This window comes from Macrobrachium rosenbergii, chromosome 26 (assembly GCF_040412425.1).
Source record: "Macrobrachium rosenbergii isolate ZJJX-2024 chromosome 26, ASM4041242v1, whole genome shotgun sequence".
Lineage (NCBI taxonomy): Eukaryota > Metazoa > Arthropoda > Malacostraca > Decapoda > Palaemonidae > Macrobrachium > Macrobrachium rosenbergii.
Genome location: NC_089766.1, coordinates 15,129,083 through 15,149,568, shown reverse-complemented (window position 1 = coordinate 15,149,568; position 20,486 = coordinate 15,129,083). Strand labels below are relative to the sequence as shown.

The following is a 20,486-nucleotide window of genomic DNA, read 5'->3' as shown; positions in this document are numbered from 1 at the left end:
AAGAAATGAATTTCTATCACCAGAAACAAATTCCTCTTGTTCATCACTGGCCGGTACCTTTAATATCATAACATATTGAAAAGTTAATAAAACCTCCGCAATTACCTTTGGAAAGTTTTTGAAATATTCTCTTTTCTTACAGGTGGAGAATCGTGCTGACAGATGGGAAGAGTTTCTGACTTACCCTGAAATTTGGCACTGTTGAAAGATGGGCAGTCTCGATGAGAAAAAGCCCATCAACGTTGAAGGAAATGCTGGATCTCTTGGCAAAAGTAAAAATAAAAAGGAGAAAAATTTATCAAAACAAACAAAAAAGAACTCTAAAAAACCAGTAGCAGGTGGTGATCTTGAGCAGTCAAATGTTGGAGGGTCAAACAAACTTTTACCTGAAAGCAGCATAAATAAACCTGTAGTGATGGGAAAAAAGAAAAGAAAAATGAAGGAAGATAGTGTTGAGGATGCATTGTCAAAGAAAACTAAAATTCAGCCTGAGGGTAAACAAGCTGTTTCTGAGACCTTACCCATCGTAAGGAAAGATAATAAAGTTGGGAATTGTAAGTCTACACTAACTAAAAAGGGGAAGTTGGGAAAAAGAAAAGATACACAGAATGTTGATGAAAATGATGAAAAAGCTGGGAATGAACCTGCTTTGAAAAAGTTAAAGGTGGAAAATGAGAAAGCAAATGGTGACATCAAAAATAAGATGTTAGGCACTAATGATGAACAGCAACAGTTAAGTACAGATGCTGCCACTTCAAAGAAAAAGAAGAAGAAGAAAAAGAAAAAGCAAGGCAGGATCACTGAAGCAAGTGAGGTTAAAGAGACTGACGAAAAAGTTAACGATGAACCTAGTTTGAAAAAACTGAAGGTGGAGGATAAGAATTCGAGTAATGAAGGTTTGGAAGTTAAGAAGTTAGAAATTAGTGATAAACAACAGCAGTTTAATGCAGATGCTGCCACTGGAAAGAAAAAGAAGAAAAAAGCAAAAAGGAAGAAGCACACCAGTATCATTGAAGCAACTGAGGTTAAAGAAGAGACAAAAGAAGTAGGTTCACCAGGTAGCAGTGCCAAAGAACCAGGAAAGAAAAATAAAAAGAAAAAGAACAAGGGAAAAAAGGTGGAAATGGGAAAAATGAATCAGACTGTGACAGACGTTGCCAAGCCATCCTTTGGAGAGGTGAAAAGCAGTGAAAGTGCAGTTGTAGAGGAAAAAAACAAGAAAGTTCCAAAGGCAGAAGGAGCATCATCTGGCACTGGCAAGTCACAAAGCAAAAAGAATGGGATTCATGACAGATCAAGTAAAGATTCGAGTAATGAAGCAGTGATATCTACCCCTGTAAAACTTAATGAAGCTTATGGAGATGAGCCTCGTAAAGATGAAATTGTCAAATGTTGGTCTGAAGGTTCACCACTTCAAAAAGGTGAGTGTAATATCAGCTTTTGTAGTTTTTATGGCTCCCTTGGTGTTTTCAAGAACAGTTTTAGTCTTCTGTAAAAGAAAACTATTGAGATGGCGTTGTCTGTCCATCCACTCTTTTCTGTCCACCCTCAGATCTTAAAAACTACTGAGGCTAGAGGGCTGCAAATTGGTATGGTGAACATCCACCCTCCAATCATCAAACACCAAATTACAGCCCTCTAGCCTCAGCAGTTTTTAAGATCTGAGGGTGGACATACAAAACTAAAACTGCATTTGAAAGTACCAAGGGAGCCATGAAAACTATAAACTACAGTACTTTGTATGTCTGTCAGCACCTTTTCTGTCCGCCCTCAGATCTTAAAAACTACTGAGGCTAGAGGGCTGCATATTGTTATGCTGATCATCCACCCTCCAATCATCAAACATACCAAATTGCATCCCTGTAGCCTCAGTAGTTTTTATTCTAGTTAAGGTTAAAGTTCGCCATAATTGTGCTATGGCAACACAACAACACAGGCTACTACGGCCGGCTGAGAGTTTCATGGGCCGCAGTTCATGCAGCATTATACTGAGACAACTGAAAGATAGATCTATTTTGCTGGCCTTGATTATAAGGTGTATAGAAAATTTAATTGCGCCGAAGAAACTTAGCCGCATAATTTACTTGTGTTATTTAAGGTTAAAGTTAGTCATAATTGTACGTCTGGCACCGCTATAGGTACCAACAACACAGGCCACCACCTGGCTGTGGCTGAAAGTTTCATGGGCCTTGGCTAAAATTTTCATGGGCTGTGGCTGAAAGTTTTGTACAGCATTATACGCTGTACAGAAAACTCGACTGCTTAAATAAACTTTGGGGCATTTTTTATTTATTTTATTTAAGGTTGAGGTTAGCCATGGATTTGTGCATCTGACATCGCCAAGTCCAATTCTGGAGGCGTCGCCTGTGCACCTTCAGTTGACCGCATCTGGGGAGCAACTGAGCACTGCCCGGTCCTAGCTGAGAGTTTCATACTGCAGCATATCGAGAGGCTCATAATGATGTCAATCAAAGTCAGTTCTGAGAGTTTCATACAGCATTATACTCTGTGCAGAAACTCAGTTGTGCTCAAGAAACTTCAGCACATTTTTAACTTGTTTTAATTGTGTCCTATTGAGTAGAAACTGACTGTTTTGGAGTTTGGTGTGGTTATGCCTAATCAGTCTAAGACCTACCATTTTGGTATTTTTTTTTAAAGAAATCCTTGTTGAAATTACTGCATACTAATACAGTAATTTGTTGGTTTTCTGTTGTATGTAATTATCAGCGGTATTATATACACGAGCATTAGAATTTTACCAATGTCAGAGGGTCTAATACAGGATATCGAAGGTTGTTTAATTTTTTTGATAACCTATACAGTTTGGTGACAATCTCTCTTTTTCTCTACTTCAAAGATATGACCAGTCATATATGACTACAGCCAATCTCATTTGGATTTTTGAAACATTCCCATTATTCAAAGATTTGGTTACACATGTAACTTCCTTTAGACAGTGATATTAACTATCAAGAATAGAAGTGCTGTATAGTAAAATAACTTGGGAGTTTTGGTGGTGTAAGATTAAGGGTCTCAAGTTTAATCTTACACTTTTTTTGTACAAGGGGCATATAACTCCCTCACTTTTAAGTCCTCCATTTCCTTCACTCTTACACTTAAATTTAGTGAATTCGTGCAATAATTATTCTTTTGTAAGTTTTACCCCCATTTTTCATATGAATTGTGAAGGGTAATCATATGCATTTCTTATATTTATCCATTTTCTTTCAAGTGGTAGTTTTAGATTGTGTTGAAATGGCCATGTTAAATTAATGTATGATAGAACACTGTAATCTTACTTCTCTGCTTGCATTTCTTGATGTTTCCTTCTCAGCAAAGGTTATCCTGTTTTTATTTTTATTTTCTTTTGTAAAGCATGCAATGGAACTGAAAGAAAGACCTGCAGGAAATGCATCTTGTCCGGCAGTTAATATGAATTTCTTTTTATGTTTTGTGAAGGATTGAGGTTTTCCATAGGGGATCCATGTCAGGCTTGCAGTCTGTGGACAGGTTTTTGTTGATCTTTTCCCATGACTTAATGGCATTTCAAACAGAAAACTCTGTGAAGAGCCACTTCAAGCCATCCTTTGGATGCAATTTTATATCAGTAATATGGTATATTGTAAAACGAGACATGCAGGTGCAAAACCTAAAACCAGCAGTATTCTTGTTGTTCACTCCAGAGCAGTTTCACATCCTACTAATCAACATTCTGATGACTAAGTTTGATTACATGAGGAAATGAGAAAGGAATTTTTTTGCTTTGTCAGCAATTCAATGGCCACTATTATGTTTGCCAGGACCAGGAATGCAATATATAGATTATATCTTTGACATGTAATGTATTAGGAATTGCCACCAGCACTCTTTCATTGATCAGCCCCCTCCCATTGCCTCGCTCCAGGCAGTCAAAGAAGGGAAAGTTTATTGGCAGCTTCCTTTCCCTTATGGTTGGCAGGCATCTTCAGTGTTGTTGCTGATACTAAATATTGTAAGGTAACACTTTTTATCTGTAATGTTGTTTCATCCAATATAACCATGCTCCAGTTTTCACCAGTCATTCAAGATTAAATCCTTAGAATGATCTTTGAGATTCTGGAATTATAACTCCATGGGCATGTTACATTGGTTTTTAGTAATGATGATAATCCTTTTTAAATTACTTTTCATCCCGTGAGGTTGCTAGCCTTTGGAACAGATTTTTGGAGCTTTGGTATTTGTTTGTTGTCCTATTGTTGTTGCTGATTGTATTTCAAGTACAGATATTAGGATTATCATCATTAAACAGGCTTAATTTAATATTATTTAGGCTATACTGTAATTATCACTGATAGAAAATTTTTTTAATGTATTTTATTTTGGAAACATTCAGTGTTTTATAAAATCATGATGATTCAAGGAACTATATTTTGCATTTTCATGATAAATGCTAGATTTCATTGAAGTTCTGTATGCATGCCAAAAATGTAAGCTTAAACTTCATGCCATCTATTTTCAGATAATGGATTTAAGTTGCTGACAGAACCCTTCAAATGTATATATATGCCATATTTCCTGCAAGATGGTAATTTCCTACAAAAAGTGAAAGAAGAACTGTCAAGTTTAGAGTTACATAAGAAGAGTAATGACCTTTATAAGGTACTATACTGTGTTTTTTTTATACTGATAATCACGTGGTATATTGATAGAATTTTATTCCTTAAGAATGTAGTCGAGGAGTAAATGTTTGGATGCAACTTGCCATCTAATGTCAGCAACAAGGTATTGAAGAGTGATTGAAAAGTGTAACATACACATGAGTACTGTACCGTGAAGGTGGGGTGTAGTAGTGGTAATTGGGATCACTTGGAATATTTTTCACATGAAACTCAAATATTTATGCTTGCTTTTCATAAAGAAGTGGTAATAAAACTGTGATATTTCTTTTAGCTTTATAAAAGGAAATGTATTTATCGGGAAATTAATGTGAATATCAGATTAAAGTCAAATGACACCTGTATTTTAAGGATGAAGCTCATTTTATATTAGAGCTAAATAATACACTGATTGAGCTTGAAACTTGTATGCTTATGAATATGTTCTTTTACAGTTTAAACAGACATCTGACTTAAAATCTGTGTCATCTCCATGTATAGAAAGTTTAAGAAAATTCTTTTATGGCGATTTTCGGAAGTGGCTATCTGATGTTACAGGCATTGAGCTGAATGACACAGTAGACATGGGCTCATCATGTTATGAATATACAGGTATGTATATGTTTATTAAGTACTGTTTTAGGATATTTATAATTCATCATTCTCATTTCCATATTTACATCTGGTTTTCCTTTATGGGGTTGGACTTCTATTGATTTCTCTCCATCCTTTTCTATATCTTGTATACATTCTGCCAGAATTTTAATGAAGTCTAAGTCTTCACACATGACCCTTGCTTGTAAGATGTGGGTCTTCCCTGTAGTCATCATTCTACCACTTCTCTTACTGATTGTCCCACCCCAGTTCCCATCATATTTGCAGACAACCAGTTTTTTAGCTTTCAGTCAGTTTTGTAGTTTCTAAACATATCTCGTTATTACTTCCCTATTTGTGATGAAATCTTTCCAACTCACTCTAGCCGTGAATCTCAGCCTTTTTTCATCACGCCTTTTTAGAATTTCCCCCTCAACCTTTTTAGCTCCCATGGCTCCTGCAAACATAAGGACAGGTTGTACACATGTATCGGAACTTTTTGTGCTTAGTATTGGGTTTCTCTATCTCCCAGTAGTCCAGCTACTCTCTTTTTAATTGAGTGAAGTAATTTGTTTTTCAAGTGGCCTTTAAATTCTGGATGTTACGATTAAAACTCACATTCAAGTTACAAAACTCACAGGAAAAAACTTCCTCAATAGACATCTAAGCTTTATTGTCTAGGCCGGTTGAAAAACCTAATGATGCCTTAGGTCAGACTTATAACTGACCAGAAAAGTTGCCTTTTTGAAATTATCCACGGCTGACAGGCTCAGTGAGCTGAAGACTCCACACTAGGTTGTGTATTCTTGATGTTAAGTTACTCAATGAAATGCTTGTCGTTTATAGCGTGTCTCAATATCCGCATTGAATGTGACTGAAAGTAATTTTCTGAGGCATTCCATGACTGATTTTCCAACAGCTTCATGCCACAAAAAAAGTCTAAAGCATTTAATGTGACTGAAAGTAATTTTCTGAGGCATTCCATGACAGTGATTTTCCAACAACTTCATGCCACAAAAAAAGTCTAAAGCATTTTTATTTATTGGGCACAGAATGGGTACTTTAATACTGTAACTTGCAAAATGTACTTGTGTTCTCTTAACTCTGAAGAACTTCAGTTAAAATCAGACCTACTCCATGATCATGACTGTTTTAGTACTTAACCCTTAAACGCCGAGCCTCTATTTACAAGTGTCTGCCGTATGCCAGCGGCGTTCGGGAGTTAGTGCCGAAGTGGAAAAAAAGTTTTTTTCAAAAAATCACAGCACGCTTAGTTTTTAAGATTAAGAGTTCATTTTTGGCTCCTTTTTTTGTCATTGCCTGAAGTTTAGTATGCAACCATCAGAAATGAAAAAAATATCATTATCATATATAAATATTGAAATATATGACCGCAAAAAAAAATTTCATATATAATTGTAAAGTGAACCCCCCGTATTCGCGGGGGATGCGTCCCACACACCCCCGCAAATGGGTCAAATCCGCGAATGCTTAAAACCCCTCTAAAAATGCTTATACGTGAATATTTTAATAGTTTTATCACAAAAAGTGCATTTATTCATGAAAATTATATGAAAATACAGTAATTAGTGAATATTTCTCAGTGAAAAATACCGCGAATTTTCCGCGAATGATGGCTAGATATGTTCCACAGAGAAACCCGCGAATGCGTGAGTCCGCGAACGTTGACAACGCGAATACAGGGGGTTCACTGTATACAAATCGCGCTGTGAGCAAAACTGTTAAAGCTAACGAGTTATTTATTTTTTTTTTTCTTTGTATTGTACACTACATTGCTATGATTTTGGTATATAAAAAATTGTAAAACAATCAAAGCAACACAGAGAAAATATTATCACAAAATGATGCATGAATTCGTAACACGCGGACGTAAAAAAGTTTTTTTCAAAAATTCACCATAAATCAAAATATTGTGCTAGAGACTTCCCGTTTGTTGTGAAATGAAGGTAATTGATTGAATATTACTAGACTGTAAATGTTTTAGCTTACAATTGCAATTTTTGACCATTTCGGTCGAGTTAAAGTTGACCGAAGGTCGAATTTTTTCTATTTATCGTGATTTATATGAAAATATTTCAAAACTGATAAAAGCTAAAACCATGAGTTATTTTTTGTTGTATTCTACATGAAATTGCGCACATTTTCATATATAAAACTTTATGTAACGGCTATTAGAAAAACGGTGCAAACATTACGACAAAGTGACAAAAGAATTTCTGAGATTTTCGGCCGAGTTACCGCGTGCGGACATAAGGAAAAAGTTTTTTTCAAAAATTCACCATAAATCGAAATATTGTGCTGGAGACTTCCAATTTGTTGGAAAATGAAGGTAAATGATTGAATATTACTAGAATGTGAGATTTTTAGCTTACAATTGCGTTTTTTTACCATTTCGATCGAGTCAGATTTGACTGAAGGTTGAAATTTTGGCACATCGTGATATATATGAAAATATTTCAAAACTGATAAAAGCTACAACCAGGAGTTAATTTTGTTGTATTCTACATGAAATTGCGCACATTTTCATATATAAAATTTTATGTAATGACTAATATAAAACGGTGCAAACATTACGACAAAGTGACGAAAGAACGACTAATATAAAATGGTGCAAACATTACGACAAAGTGACGAAAGAATTTGAGATTTTCGGCCGAGTTACCGCGCGCGGACGTAAGGAAAAAGTTTTTTTCAAAAATTCACCATAAATCGAAATATTGTGCTAGAGACTTCCAATTTGTTGCAAAATGAAGGTAAATGATTGAATATTACTAGAATGTAAGATTTTTAGCTTACAATTGCGTTTTTTTACCATTTCGGTTGAGTCAAAGTTGAACGAAGGTTGAAATTTTGGCACTTATCATGATTTATATGAAAATATTTCCAAACTGATAAAAGCTACAACCATGGGTTGTTTTTTGTTGTATTTTACATGAAATTGTGCACATGTTCATATATAAAACTTTATGTAACAGCTAATATAAAACGGTGCAAAAATTACGACAAAATAACGAAAGAATTTCTGAAATTTTCGGCCTAGTTACTGCGCGCGGACGTAAAGAAAAGGTTGTTTTCAAAAATTCACCATAAATCGAAATATTGTGCTTGAGACTTCCAATTTGTTGCAAAATGAAGGTAAATGATTGAATATTACTAGAATGTAAGAGTTTTAGCTTACAATTGCGTTTTTCGACCATTTCGGTCGAGTCAAAGTTAACCGAAGGTTGAAATTTTTTGTAGTCGACGTACGGTATATCTACTCGGCACCCGACAGACAATTTTAGTCGACGTACGATACGTCCAGTCGGCATTTAAGGGTTAATTGACCGGTCAGATTGCTAAGATAAACCAACTCTCTCTCTCTCTCTCTCTCTCTCTCTCTCCCCCATATCTGCAGCCATCTTCCTTTCATGCTGATGTTATTTTAATTTTGCTTTCATACACAGTACAGTTTTGTTGTTTGTATGATGTAAGAATAAGATTTTGTAAATAATAATCTTCACTTGTTATCCTTTTCATAGATTTATAAGTACAGTACAAAGCTTATGCATTTTTTTCTCATCAGATGTCCTTTTGTGCCACGATGATGAATTAAAGGGAAGACGTGTAGCCTATATATTATATCTGACACCTCCATGGTATGAAAAAGATGGTGGAACACTTGATCTTTTTGATGTGGATAGTAAGTAGTACCCTTGATCTAATTTTACCTTACATTTTTCATGAAGCTATTTTGATGGAAAATTGTGTGTTAATGGGGTAGAATTTAACCATATGGTTTATGGATGTGACTTATGTTTTAGTAAAGTAATTATGAGCGTCAGTGTTTATGTAATTTTATTATATTTGTTGGAACAGATAATGGACATATACATTACAAGTAGACATGTACTAAATAAAAGTACACAGTACAGTTGAACATAATAACATAATTGATTTGATTGACATTTTTATGAAAAAGTTGTTTAAAACATTTAGCTGTGAAAATTATATTCATTTTAGATCAACAGAAGTAACTGATCAGAATCTGCAGACATTGATTATATGGTACTGTATTTGTGTCATTATTAAGTAGTTTAACCACACCACTGAGCTCATTTTTTACACTAACAGTTGAAATGTAAATTTTTAAGATTGCATTTGTGTGGGGCACAATAGATTTATGACAGTTAAGTTCATAACAGAAATACAGGTATAGTTATGCAGTTAATTGTTGTCATGCATGTTTATACAAAGTACTGAATTTTAACAATGAATGCATATTAATTGTTAATGCTGTGAAGACAATTTTTTCATACATATTGGCATCATGCAAGAGAGGCAGGGAGATGAAGACATGATGTCATGTTTAGCTGCAGCAAGAGAGGAAGATTGGAGATGTTAGTGTGTCTTACAGCATTGAAAACAAGGTTGACACTTGTGATCAGAAACCTATATTTTACTCACTGAAATTAGGTGCTTTCACTGATTATTGGTAATATTATTGCAGATAAAGGGCAACCAAGGGATGTTGTTACATCACTTCTACCCAAGTGGAACACACTTGCATTTTTTGAAGTTTCCCCAGTGTCATTTCATCAGGTAAGCTTAAAACTTTTATCATGGCTTATCCCAATTACTTAACCATTTTACTTTGGGTATATTGCCAATTGATTTGTGTTGTCAGGGTTGATGGCTTACATTGGAATGTGAATTCAGTGCAAGTAGACAAAGCATCGTAGTTTGTTTAATGTAAGGGGGCTTCAGCTAATGAGGTTCATAATGTTACTGCAGATACTGAAAAGAACCTAGGATGATAGTAGCCATTGATTGGTATGCATGACTTTTGTTCTTGCAGGTTATTGTAAAGATATGCTGTGGAAAAGTTAAAGCTTTGCTTACTGAATTGGCTTACTCAAGACCTCTTCAGTGTTTGTACTGTATCAGTTGGATTTATTTTGTGGACCCTAACATCCAGTGCATACAAAATCTCCTTAAGCTTCAATTCTGTTGTCTCCCTAAATCTGCTCAGTGGCTATGCATCTTCCACAGCACCTTCTGTTTTTTCTACTCTAGCATTGTATCATCCTTCACATATTACATGGATTGCCCAATGCAGTCTTAGATTTTATGAAATTTTGGTAGAAGCATATTGTTTTTCTCTTCAAATTAAAAATAAATTACCTAAAAGGAATGCATTTTAAATACATTATAAGGATGTCCTATGTCCTTTGTTCATTTGGGTATAGATTGGAGTTACTGTATGTTCATCAATAAGAGGTGATCAGATTTGAAGTGCTGTTTGTTTGTAGGTGTAAGAATGAATGCAGTACATTGTATCAAATATCAGATGTCACAGATACTCAGTATTGCAAAGTAGAATGAGTGATTCGGCAGTAAGAAAGAGTAGCAACATACAAGATGAAGTATAAGTACATTTCTGGGCTCGACCTGTGTCACCCAGTGAAATGGTTCCATTTAGCACATTTCTAGGTATAAGAATTGCTACATATACCAGAGAACGCCTAGTGGGTGAGCGGGTGAGTATCCTTGGTTACGGGTTTGTAACGGCACATCCAATTTGGGACTTTGAGAATAGAGAAGTCTGTTGGACGAAGGCCTGTGATAGTGGTAATAGCTCACCCCAAGTGTATATCGACATCGATTATAGATGATCGAACCGGGGGTGGTAACCCCGGCATTCTAGATAGCTTTTTTCTCTGGTATATGTAGCAATTCCTATACCTAGAAATGTGCTAAATGGAACCATTTCACTGGGTGACACAGGTCTTCCCCCAGAAATAGATTTTTCCTTTGTCAAAATCCCTTTTTTATATAAGGAAACCTGGGCAGTCTTGAAAGAAAGATTCTGTAAAGATTCATATTGTTAATACTATTCAGAATTCTAATAATTATGTCATAAATGAAAATAAGGGGAAAGAAAGTCAGATCTGCAGTTTGCAGAGGCTGAAGATGTGGGAGGAAGGGCATAGCTGAGGCGGAAATTGCACAAAACAGAGAATAGAGACCTCATAGGACATCTAACCACACAAAGGAAAAGTTGACATTAAAATTGTAGAAGACAGCAATGGTGTATCGTACTGTCAAATTCTGTATGCTTGGAAAGTAAAAATGAGTGAGTGCTAGTGAGGTATTGTATTTGGTTGTACACTGGGATTACAGAATTATATGGCATGTTACATTTAAATTCAATTTCTATGCCAAGTACTGGTTTCCCAATCTTTGCCTACATACTAATTTGAGTTTGTGCTTTTGACAATGTTATTTTTGACAAGATAGGTTTGAAGGATAGAGAAACAGTGATGTTTATATGAGATGTGTAAAGGTTTAATATAATAAAAGATATATAATCATTTTTCAGGTTAGAGAAGTGTTGTCCAGAAACAAAACTCGCCTTTCCATCAATGGTTGGTTCCATGGTCCCAGTGTAAAAAGGGCACCAAAACATAATGAACCTCCCAGGGAGTTCTTATCACCAGTGCATTTGGAAGTAAGTTTAATGTTAGAAGTGTTCACATATCATTGTAATCATTATATGATGCAGATTCAAAACACAAGTTGGTTTTTAGGGACTGTGATGATTATTAGATTTATTTAGAAGTAATATTCTCCTGTGCTTTGTGAGAAAGGACTGATAGTGCTCAGTCAAAATTATATTAGCAAATCCAAGAAAGAATATCTTAAGAAATTGGAAGAATACAGTTTCTCAGAGGCTGAATCTATAACAGGCAAATGATTTGCAGTGTATAGCAGTAAGAGGTGTCCTTGAATATTCAATTGTTGTATACAGATTAATTGTATTATTAAGGATTTCTCATGGTAGTAAAAGGTGACAAGAAAAGTTATTACAGTCCATCCTTGTTAAGATGGACTAATAGGGGGCCAGGGTGTCCGTCTTTGGCTGATAGTCCGGTTTAACTGGTGATACCTATATATATATACCTATAAATATACTGTTTTTCATAATTTTTATAAAGAATGTGAATACTAAACCAACGTAGAAACCTTTGATTTAAAGCTCATGGTAAAAGATGAAAAATGAAGAATAAAACATGATAAAAATGGTAGAATTCAGCCACATATGTAGATGCCTAGGCAGAGTCATGAATGCATATTTGTTAAGTAAAAAGAAGTGGAGTCTCTAAAATGAAAAGTAAGATAATGAAATTTAGATTACAGGTACACAATCCTTTGCCTGAAATCCTTGAGGCCAGATGTGTTTCGATTTTTTGAATTTCGGAACTCTGGGGTCAGGAGCATAATCAGATATCACTATTGCAGAAAAAACTTTTTTTCCCTTTTTTTCATGTTTTTTTTAATTTAGTTATTTATTCATTATAGTTTATTATTATTTATATTAATGTACTGTTAAATTAATGTGAGATCATTTAGATCATCAGTAATAAAATAGTAGGACAATTAAGACCATAAGTTCAATAACACATTTTGTTTTCAACAGAAACATTCCGTAAAACGCAAAAATATGATCAAAATAACTGTAATTCAACTTGTGAATTTTAACGATAAGTAAGACTATAAAATACATTTCATCTTATCGATCTTGGAGAGGGTTTTGTTTTATTGTTACTAACGTTGTCATCAGTTTGCAGTCGTAAATCTGAGGACAGTCCGGGAATACGATTCGCAAGTGATGACGCATCACGACAGACTATTGTGGGATTTTTCATACTAATATATTAAAGTTAAAATTATTGTTGAATTCTTGTTTTCATGAAGAAATAATTATATAAGCAAATTATTGAGTAATTATTGCCATCAGCAGTCAAATAATCACGATCACGGCAACACTCAAGTAGAGGGCTGTCATTGGCTAGCAGATCTCCATGGCAACCAGCCAGCCAGTCAGGTTTTAGCTGTATTCTGTCTGAGAAAGAACTTTGCTCTGAGAGGCTAACGTTGACATAAGTGCATGTTTTGAATACAATACGTAGTTTTTAATAGTGTGGGTATTTTACTGATTACTTGAAGAATAGAATGAATTCCTTATTACTGTGAGTGCAATATTGTTGGTTCAGAAGGTATTTACTAATGTTGTGTTGACATACCTTTAAAACAAAATTCTCCTTTCCCTTTCATCTCTCGAGGATAGAATTACGCTGCACAGAGGGAATAGGCAATTCTCTCCCTCTCTCTCTCTCCAAGTAAACACAAGTATTGTTCAGTAACAGCTTTTGTCTTCATAAAGTTTACCTTTGTCATGTCTTTTCTTTCCTAAAAACATACAAAGCATCACACTGTAGTTACCAGTCAGACAGCAGATAGGTAAAACTGTTAATACTTAGTGATTGGCTACGATACTTCCTACCCTTCCAGACAATAGTGTTTCTTAATGACGGTACATACTGTGCGCAAGTTAAATTCGTTACAAGTTAAAAGCATTTCAGTTTAGTACAGTATAAATACAGAACAGTATACAGTATATAAAATAAAAATAAAAAGGAAAACGGTACGCGATGAGCGGAGGAACAGTAACTATTTTAAATCGTGGTCGAACATCACGTAATTTAAATCGGCTGACCTTTAGTGTCCGTCTTATTTGTTATCCGGATTAACAGGGTCCAGTTTAACAAGGGTCGAGTGTATTACAAAATATCAAATATACACAAAATCCATCGCTACACAGGACCCAGAAATTTAATGGCAAGATTCACTAATAATCGAGTTAAATGTCTAGCATGTGACAGTAGAAATGGAATTTTTTTTTTTCTTTTATAGATTCAGCCATGCCTTATAGTTGTTAGTGTATTGTAAATGCTGTATAAATAAATTTTTTCCATAATTTTAGTGATTTGAAAGTTTGAGTTAATTGCATACATTGTAAGTGCTTTAGTTGGGAATACAAATTATGACCAGATGCCCTGTATTTCAGGAAGAGGAGCTGTATGCCTGGATAAACCCAACTTACTTTGATGCAGACACACAACGGCAGATCCGGAAAAAGTTTCAAAGTGACTCGGAAATTGAGCTTGAGAGTTTTATATGTGAGGAAAAGTATGAGGATTTAATGAAAGCCATGCAAAGTAGCATGAAGTGGGTTGGCACAGGGCCACCTAATAAACAGTCTTGTAAGGTAACAAATGAACGGTGAATGCTTTCTTTATAGTTGTGCTGTATGAGATTTGAGTAAATACAAGTACAGTATTATTGATTCCATAACATACAGAGCTGTTTATGTGGATTGTTTATCTTCTGTCCCCTTGTGATAGGTTATTTATTCATACACGAATACAAACCTTCAGTCTTTACATATGGAATATTGTCTAAGTGTGAGCTGGACTCGTCAGATTATCAAACAAGGTGAAGCAATAATTGCCCAGTTGTGATAGGTTATTTTAAGACGTTTGCTTTTTCCTGCCACAGGGTTGGGAAATAATGACCCCTCTCATTTACAAATTAGAAACTTATTGACATTTTATACGGTCCAGTAGTCTAGTAAAAGTAAAGGCTTAATAAACTGGTTTTTTTATTGTGATGTGATCAATGATTTCAACATGAGTTTTTCCTAATGAAATATTGGAATAGTTTTGGCAAATTGAGATTTATTCATTTGAAAATAGTATGCCCATAATTTACTCTAATTTTGGTCATTGTCATCTATATATAATTCATTCTAGTAGATTGAAAACACAACTTGCCCTGTTTCTGTCATACAGTGTATAATTAGAAGATACATTCCTATATTTACCTTGAGTACTGTATTTAAAAAACGACGGTGTACTAATGAATAAAATTGTTGATAATTTTAGGAGATATGATTACATTGTGGTAATAATTGAAAGCGAATCGTGTTGTAGAATAACTATTCTTTTCATAAATGTTCTCAACTTCTTTTCGGCAGGTATTAAAGCAAGAGAAACTCCCTGATGTTGTAGCAGATTGTATGAAATTCCTTAAATCAGAGGCATTGTTTCTCATACTGTCACAGCTGACAGGTTTAAGACTACATCGCCTTGCACCACCTGATTCTGACCCTGATAGTGATGAGGAGGAGGAGAGTAAAGGTGAGTGAAGTTGGTGATTCGTGATTGTACTTCCTTTCTTAAATTTTTGTGCAAAAGGTTTAGGGAACTTAATGGTTTAAAGGATGTTGCAACATCCCTTTGACCCCTAGCGGCACCCACGTTTTAGATTTAGCTTCTATTACTGCTTCCTTTCTTATAGCTTGATGTCCAACCTCTCTTAAGTAATACATCTACATGTAACTGTGGGGTTTCTTTTCAGTTTCACCTTTAGATTTTTGTACATATTTCATCTCGTTTATTTTGTGGGTCTACTTATCTTGTTACACTATGTCAACACCCTCTTTTCGTTGGCTAATGCACTGAATAATCTAAATTTCTTGATTCATTTCTTTACAAACACAACACTGATCTTAGCCAAAAGGTGGTGCTGTTGAGGTAAATTGTAATGTTAAGTACAGCCTAAGAAATTATAACATTTTAACAGTTATTTACCTTACTGTAATATAATTTTTATACAATATTATATAGTGATCTTTCCTTCAGATTCCAATCCAGGAATGATTATAGATATTAGACAGTGGGGCCATGGCTGCTACACACTGTTGAGAGATTGTGATCAAGCAGAAAGAAGCAGTGCCTTGGATGCTAGCCTTTTTGTAAGAGTATCCAACAAGTGGACCTTAGAACATGGTGGTTTTACCTCATACATTGCAAAGGATGAGGATGAAGAGGTAAGTCATGTTTTTAATGCTGCTATACATTTAAAGTTCAAATTAAAATTTGGTTTGAGTTTTGTAAAATATATAGATCACATCATAAAAATAATGTTAAATGCGCAGTCATACCTTGTGCATTTGCATTTCTGGATTCGCAAAATTTTCATTGGAGCCTAACTAATTTGCATTTGCGATTTTTTTTTATAGATCTGCGTACAGTTTTCTTTGTTTTATTGAATTGTACCTTCGTTATATGATTTCTGTAACAGGAAGTTTACCTTCTTGACAATGACAGAAAAAACATGTCATTAATTTTACAGTCCCATTCGTTAGTTGGTTTTCCCTTACTGGGGGTGCAAAAGAAAATGGCAGCCAATGAATTAGTATAGGGGGTAACATTAGTATACCGTACTGTAAATAACCCATGAGGCGATACTGTATAATAGTTTTGTCAACCATTTTTTTTTTTTTCTTAAGTGTAATGTATGAAACTAACTTGTAAATGAAATTAAAGTGCTTTGAGAGCAGGAATTGGGTCGTATTTAGGGTTTAAACTCTAGAAATAAGCATTTATTAGCATTTTTAGTGTAGAAATAAGCATTTTTAGTGACTCATACCAAACATTTGTGATTCCTCTAGATACACGACGGGTTCTAGAACCTAACTTCGCGAATGTTCAAGGTATTACTGTAATCTGCTTATTAAATCGAACTGCCTAACTCTTCCTTGCCTTGCACCAATAAAAGAAGGGGGTAGGGCTTTCATTTCAGAGAGGTCTATGGGTTTCATTATTTGTGCATATTTTATTCATAAAGGTTTTTTTTTTTTATTACACTGAAGGTGTACCAGAGTACTGTTATATGTAAAGACAAAGTTCTAGAGAACTGATTTAATTTAGTGGTCCAAGAATTTAAACTTATCAGTTTTGTGTAGCAAATACTATTGTTGGTATGCACATTGATATTTTTTATTTTAAATATTCCTTTTTGGCAAAATGAGAGGACTAAAAAGTGAATGTGTCTCCCATTGTAATGTACTATGATTGATGGCTTCAGGACTTTGGTACTGAAAGAAATATCACTCCTGAGAAATGTGGAGGGTCACTCTTCTTCATTTGTAGTATGGAAATCTTTGTGGTTTTGATGTCCCATTATGCTCTCAAATTAAGAAATTAATCTGGTATTGCATGTCTGCCTGCCACTGTCAAAACAGATGATTCAGTTTTTATAGTTGATTGGCTGAAGATTGCTTCTTTAGGGCGGTAGCCTTTGCTGCGACAGATACCTTTACCCTAAAGCATTGCTGGATGGCCACCACCTGTTTAGTTACAGCATGTCTGTATTCTAGTTGAATTGGTAGAGTGAGACTGAAGGGGATGATATCATGTTTGCAATTCTTTATAGACTTTCCTGTATGAAAAAGAGGTATAAAACATTCCAGTAACTAGAGAAGTTACTAAGACACTGGAAAATCATTTTGTAAGAAAGGCAAGATTAAGGAATGCCTAATGTACAGTTGCCTGATTATGAAGGCAAACAAACAAACAAGCTCATGACTTGTTTGAGCCCAAGTATGTTCTCTTTAGGTCCTGGAAGGCCTATATCCTTGAAATAGTACATGTACCTTGATTTCCTGCATGTTTATTGGACCAAGTCCCATTACCCTGCCAATGACTTGCAATTTTTAAATCATTATATCCAAAGAGGTTCTGAATAACTAAGATGTGTTCCCATGCTTGGCCCCTTAGTTTAAAGCTTATAATAAAATTAAATTATAACCAAAGGATTGCAAGATGGAGGTTATGATTTTAATATCTATTCAGATCCTTTTGGTCACTTTGATGAACAGTAATTAATTACTTTTTTCCCCCATCCCTCTGCATTCTTCACTACAAGGGCTGAAAGTACTAACTTAATGATAACCTTTTCCTGGATTGAGTACCAGAGAAGTTTGTATCAGTTATTTTTGGGACTTTAAGAGTGAAGAAGTTAGAGGACTTTGGTGTTCTATACTGTACACAGCAGGGTGTACTGATGTTGCCTAGTTACCATAGGCTACAAGTCTCCCCAGAAAACAAGAGTGCCAAGATGAACTTTGATGCTGTCACCAGATTATTGTCAGGGTATCTGTATAGCCTTATTATTCAGGATTGGGTTCTTTTTGCCATAAATACCATACAGTACTTAATCCAAAGAAAGCTTAAGGTGTTATTTCAGTACTGTATGACTCGGAGCTCTGCTTAGATTCCACTTGTAAGGTTCCTTAAAACCTAGAACTTTGTCCTGTTAGCAGACCACATCATCATTGTGTATGGTATTTTAGAGATTCTTGTATGGTATTTTAGGAGATTCTTGATCATCATCATCATCCAAGGTCAAGACACTATCTCCTAGAGTAAAGATTGGCCTCTGACCCCCAAGAGTAGCTATTTTCTCTTCTTACTTCACATAAGAGCAGTTTTGACTGCTGCCTTTAGTAAAGACTTATTCATTCAAAGGTGGACAGAGTAATCTTTGCTTTTCCAAAGCATTTTTCTTTAAGAAGGGCTTCTTAGGGCTTTCTGCTTGTACTCTTCATTGGGGGTTTTCAGGACTGCATGTGGATCAGTTATTCCCAAAAGGTTTGTAGGAAACAAGTTTTGCAAGGACCTGCCTCTGTACTGCACACATGAATGACTACCTCCTTGTCTCCTGTGTTACATCAGCTTAGATTAGGATCAGACTTACTCTTTATAAAAGAACACAAAAGTGCCAATACAAATTCCAAACTGGCTGTATATAGTTTATGTCTAGTCCAGGTTCTTCTGGACTTTGTGAAACATGGGCGGGACAGGTGGTTGATTCTTGTTTTTTAAATCTAAGTATTGTATTGCTATGGCTTCTAAACTTATTTTCTGTGTAGGCTGTGTACACCTTGATAACCATCAGCATTATTGCTTTTCTGATAATTCATCATTCTTTTTTATCACAGCCATTTTTTATATATTTAATATATATTGAAGAAAATTTTGCACTTAATGGACATAAAACTTGAAAATTAAATGTAAGCTAACCATGATAAAGTTACTAAGGAATTTTCACCTTTTACTTTCAGCTTTTGACGGTTGTGCCACGTTCAAACTGCCTTGCTCTGGTGTACCGGGATACTGAAACTCTGAAGTTCACCAAGTATATAAATGCGAGTGTAAAAGACTTAGGAAATAAAGATAGTGTTTTCTATGAATTCAGTTGTACGTACAGAGAGTGATAAGTCATTTATAATTTATTTTTGTTTTAAATTTTCCAAATAACTTTTTGGAATTTGATAGACTTGTTATAATGTAATTTTGTTAATTGGGCTGTTAAACTGTTGCCAAAAAAATTACGTACATTATGAAATAAATGTATGGAAGAGAAAGGAATATTGTTTTTATTTCAACTGCAGTATTCTGCAAGATCCTTGCAAACAAAAGATTTTTTCACAAACCATTTTTAAACAAACCATAACAACTGTAGGTTCGAAAAAGACCATATCCAAATCCCATACTGTGTTAAGAGGTAGTAGCGAACAAGCCAAAAGCCACAGTGTGATGGTCGATAGGCAGAAAAGAGAACAATATAATTAGTTAAACAAGGCCACAGAGTCACATTTCACTGGGAGGTGAAAATTGGACTGTGGTAAAGTTGAAGAACTTGATTTAGATGGTAATGTATGAAAATTACAAAACAGGAAGAGAAGAAAGCAGTTACAATCACTGATCCTTTCAAGTAAACATGTGTTCACACCTTGAACAGTAATGTTCAATGGACCCAGACAATTGGTCTTACAACTAGTGACATATATTCTCAGATACACAAGATACGTTGAGCTTATACTCATGGACCAAAAGTGCACTGCGTGTAATGGATGAACATAAGTGCTGATGAGAGATGACATTTGATGATTAGTCTGTAAGAAACATCTATCATAAAGATGCAAAACTATGCAAAGAGGTAATATGGACAAATGCCCTGCAAAAGATCCATGAAGTACCGCATTACTGATAAGCAACCGGAGAATAAGCTTAAAAATACAATTTTTTTTTTTTATCTATACTTTCCATAGGTAAACAAAACAAATCTTCAACTTGAGCTGAAACAATCACTGAAGCTCAGCAACAAGGTTGACTGGAGGTACCTAGGTGAGTTGGGGGAAACCCCTACAAACCTACCACAGGCCAACTATGTGGGGTGATCGAGGTGGGATTATGATAAAGGTTCTATTTTGTATACCTATGAAAATTACAATTCTAATTTGGTATTTGTCCCTATGAATTCACAGCACTGCCTTTTATATGGAAACATTCCTTAAGTGGGAGGATCGTCTCTCAACTGACTGGCAAATTGAATCTCTGCCTGGAAATGCCATGCTTCCTGTCACAATCATGAGTACAGAACGACTCCTGTAACCTTTTATACAATCTTGCATAGGAATACAGGACCGGCAGGGCCCTGAGCCAGAGTGACATGTCTGAACTCTCCCTCTTGGAATTTTGGAGAACCACATGCTGTCCTAAGCAT

At 35.1% G+C, this 20,486-nt stretch overlaps 1 protein-coding gene across 10 annotated transcripts in view; it reads left to right on the top strand.

The window, feature by feature from the left end:
• The window catches only part of LOC136853074 (prolyl 3-hydroxylase OGFOD1-like), a 289,238-nt gene extending 269,894 nt beyond the window's left edge, over positions 1 to 19,344 (top strand). For 8 of the 10 annotated variants that reach the window (XM_067128344.1, XM_067128342.1, XM_067128346.1 and 5 more), the window contains 10 exons: positions 143 to 1,421; positions 4,499 to 4,638; positions 5,090 to 5,246; positions 8,815 to 8,931; positions 9,739 to 9,830; positions 11,611 to 11,739; positions 14,140 to 14,340; positions 15,109 to 15,271; positions 15,776 to 15,963; positions 19,042 to 19,344. In XM_067128344.1, coding sequence (XP_066984445.1) covers positions 209 to 1,421; positions 4,499 to 4,638; positions 5,090 to 5,246; positions 8,815 to 8,931; positions 9,739 to 9,830; positions 11,611 to 11,739; positions 14,140 to 14,340; positions 15,109 to 15,271; positions 15,776 to 15,963; positions 19,042 to 19,194 — 2,553 coding nt within the window. In that variant the 5' untranslated portion in view covers positions 143 to 208 and the 3' untranslated portion in view covers positions 19,195 to 19,344. The remainder of the gene's footprint in view (positions 1 to 142; positions 1,422 to 4,498; positions 4,639 to 5,089; positions 5,247 to 8,814; positions 8,932 to 9,738; positions 9,831 to 11,610; positions 11,740 to 14,139; positions 14,341 to 15,108; positions 15,272 to 15,775; positions 15,964 to 19,041) is intronic. The other 2 variants (XM_067128349.1, XM_067128347.1) reach the window with 1 other exon arrangement.
• Positions 19,345 to 20,486: the final 1,142 nt, after the last annotated feature.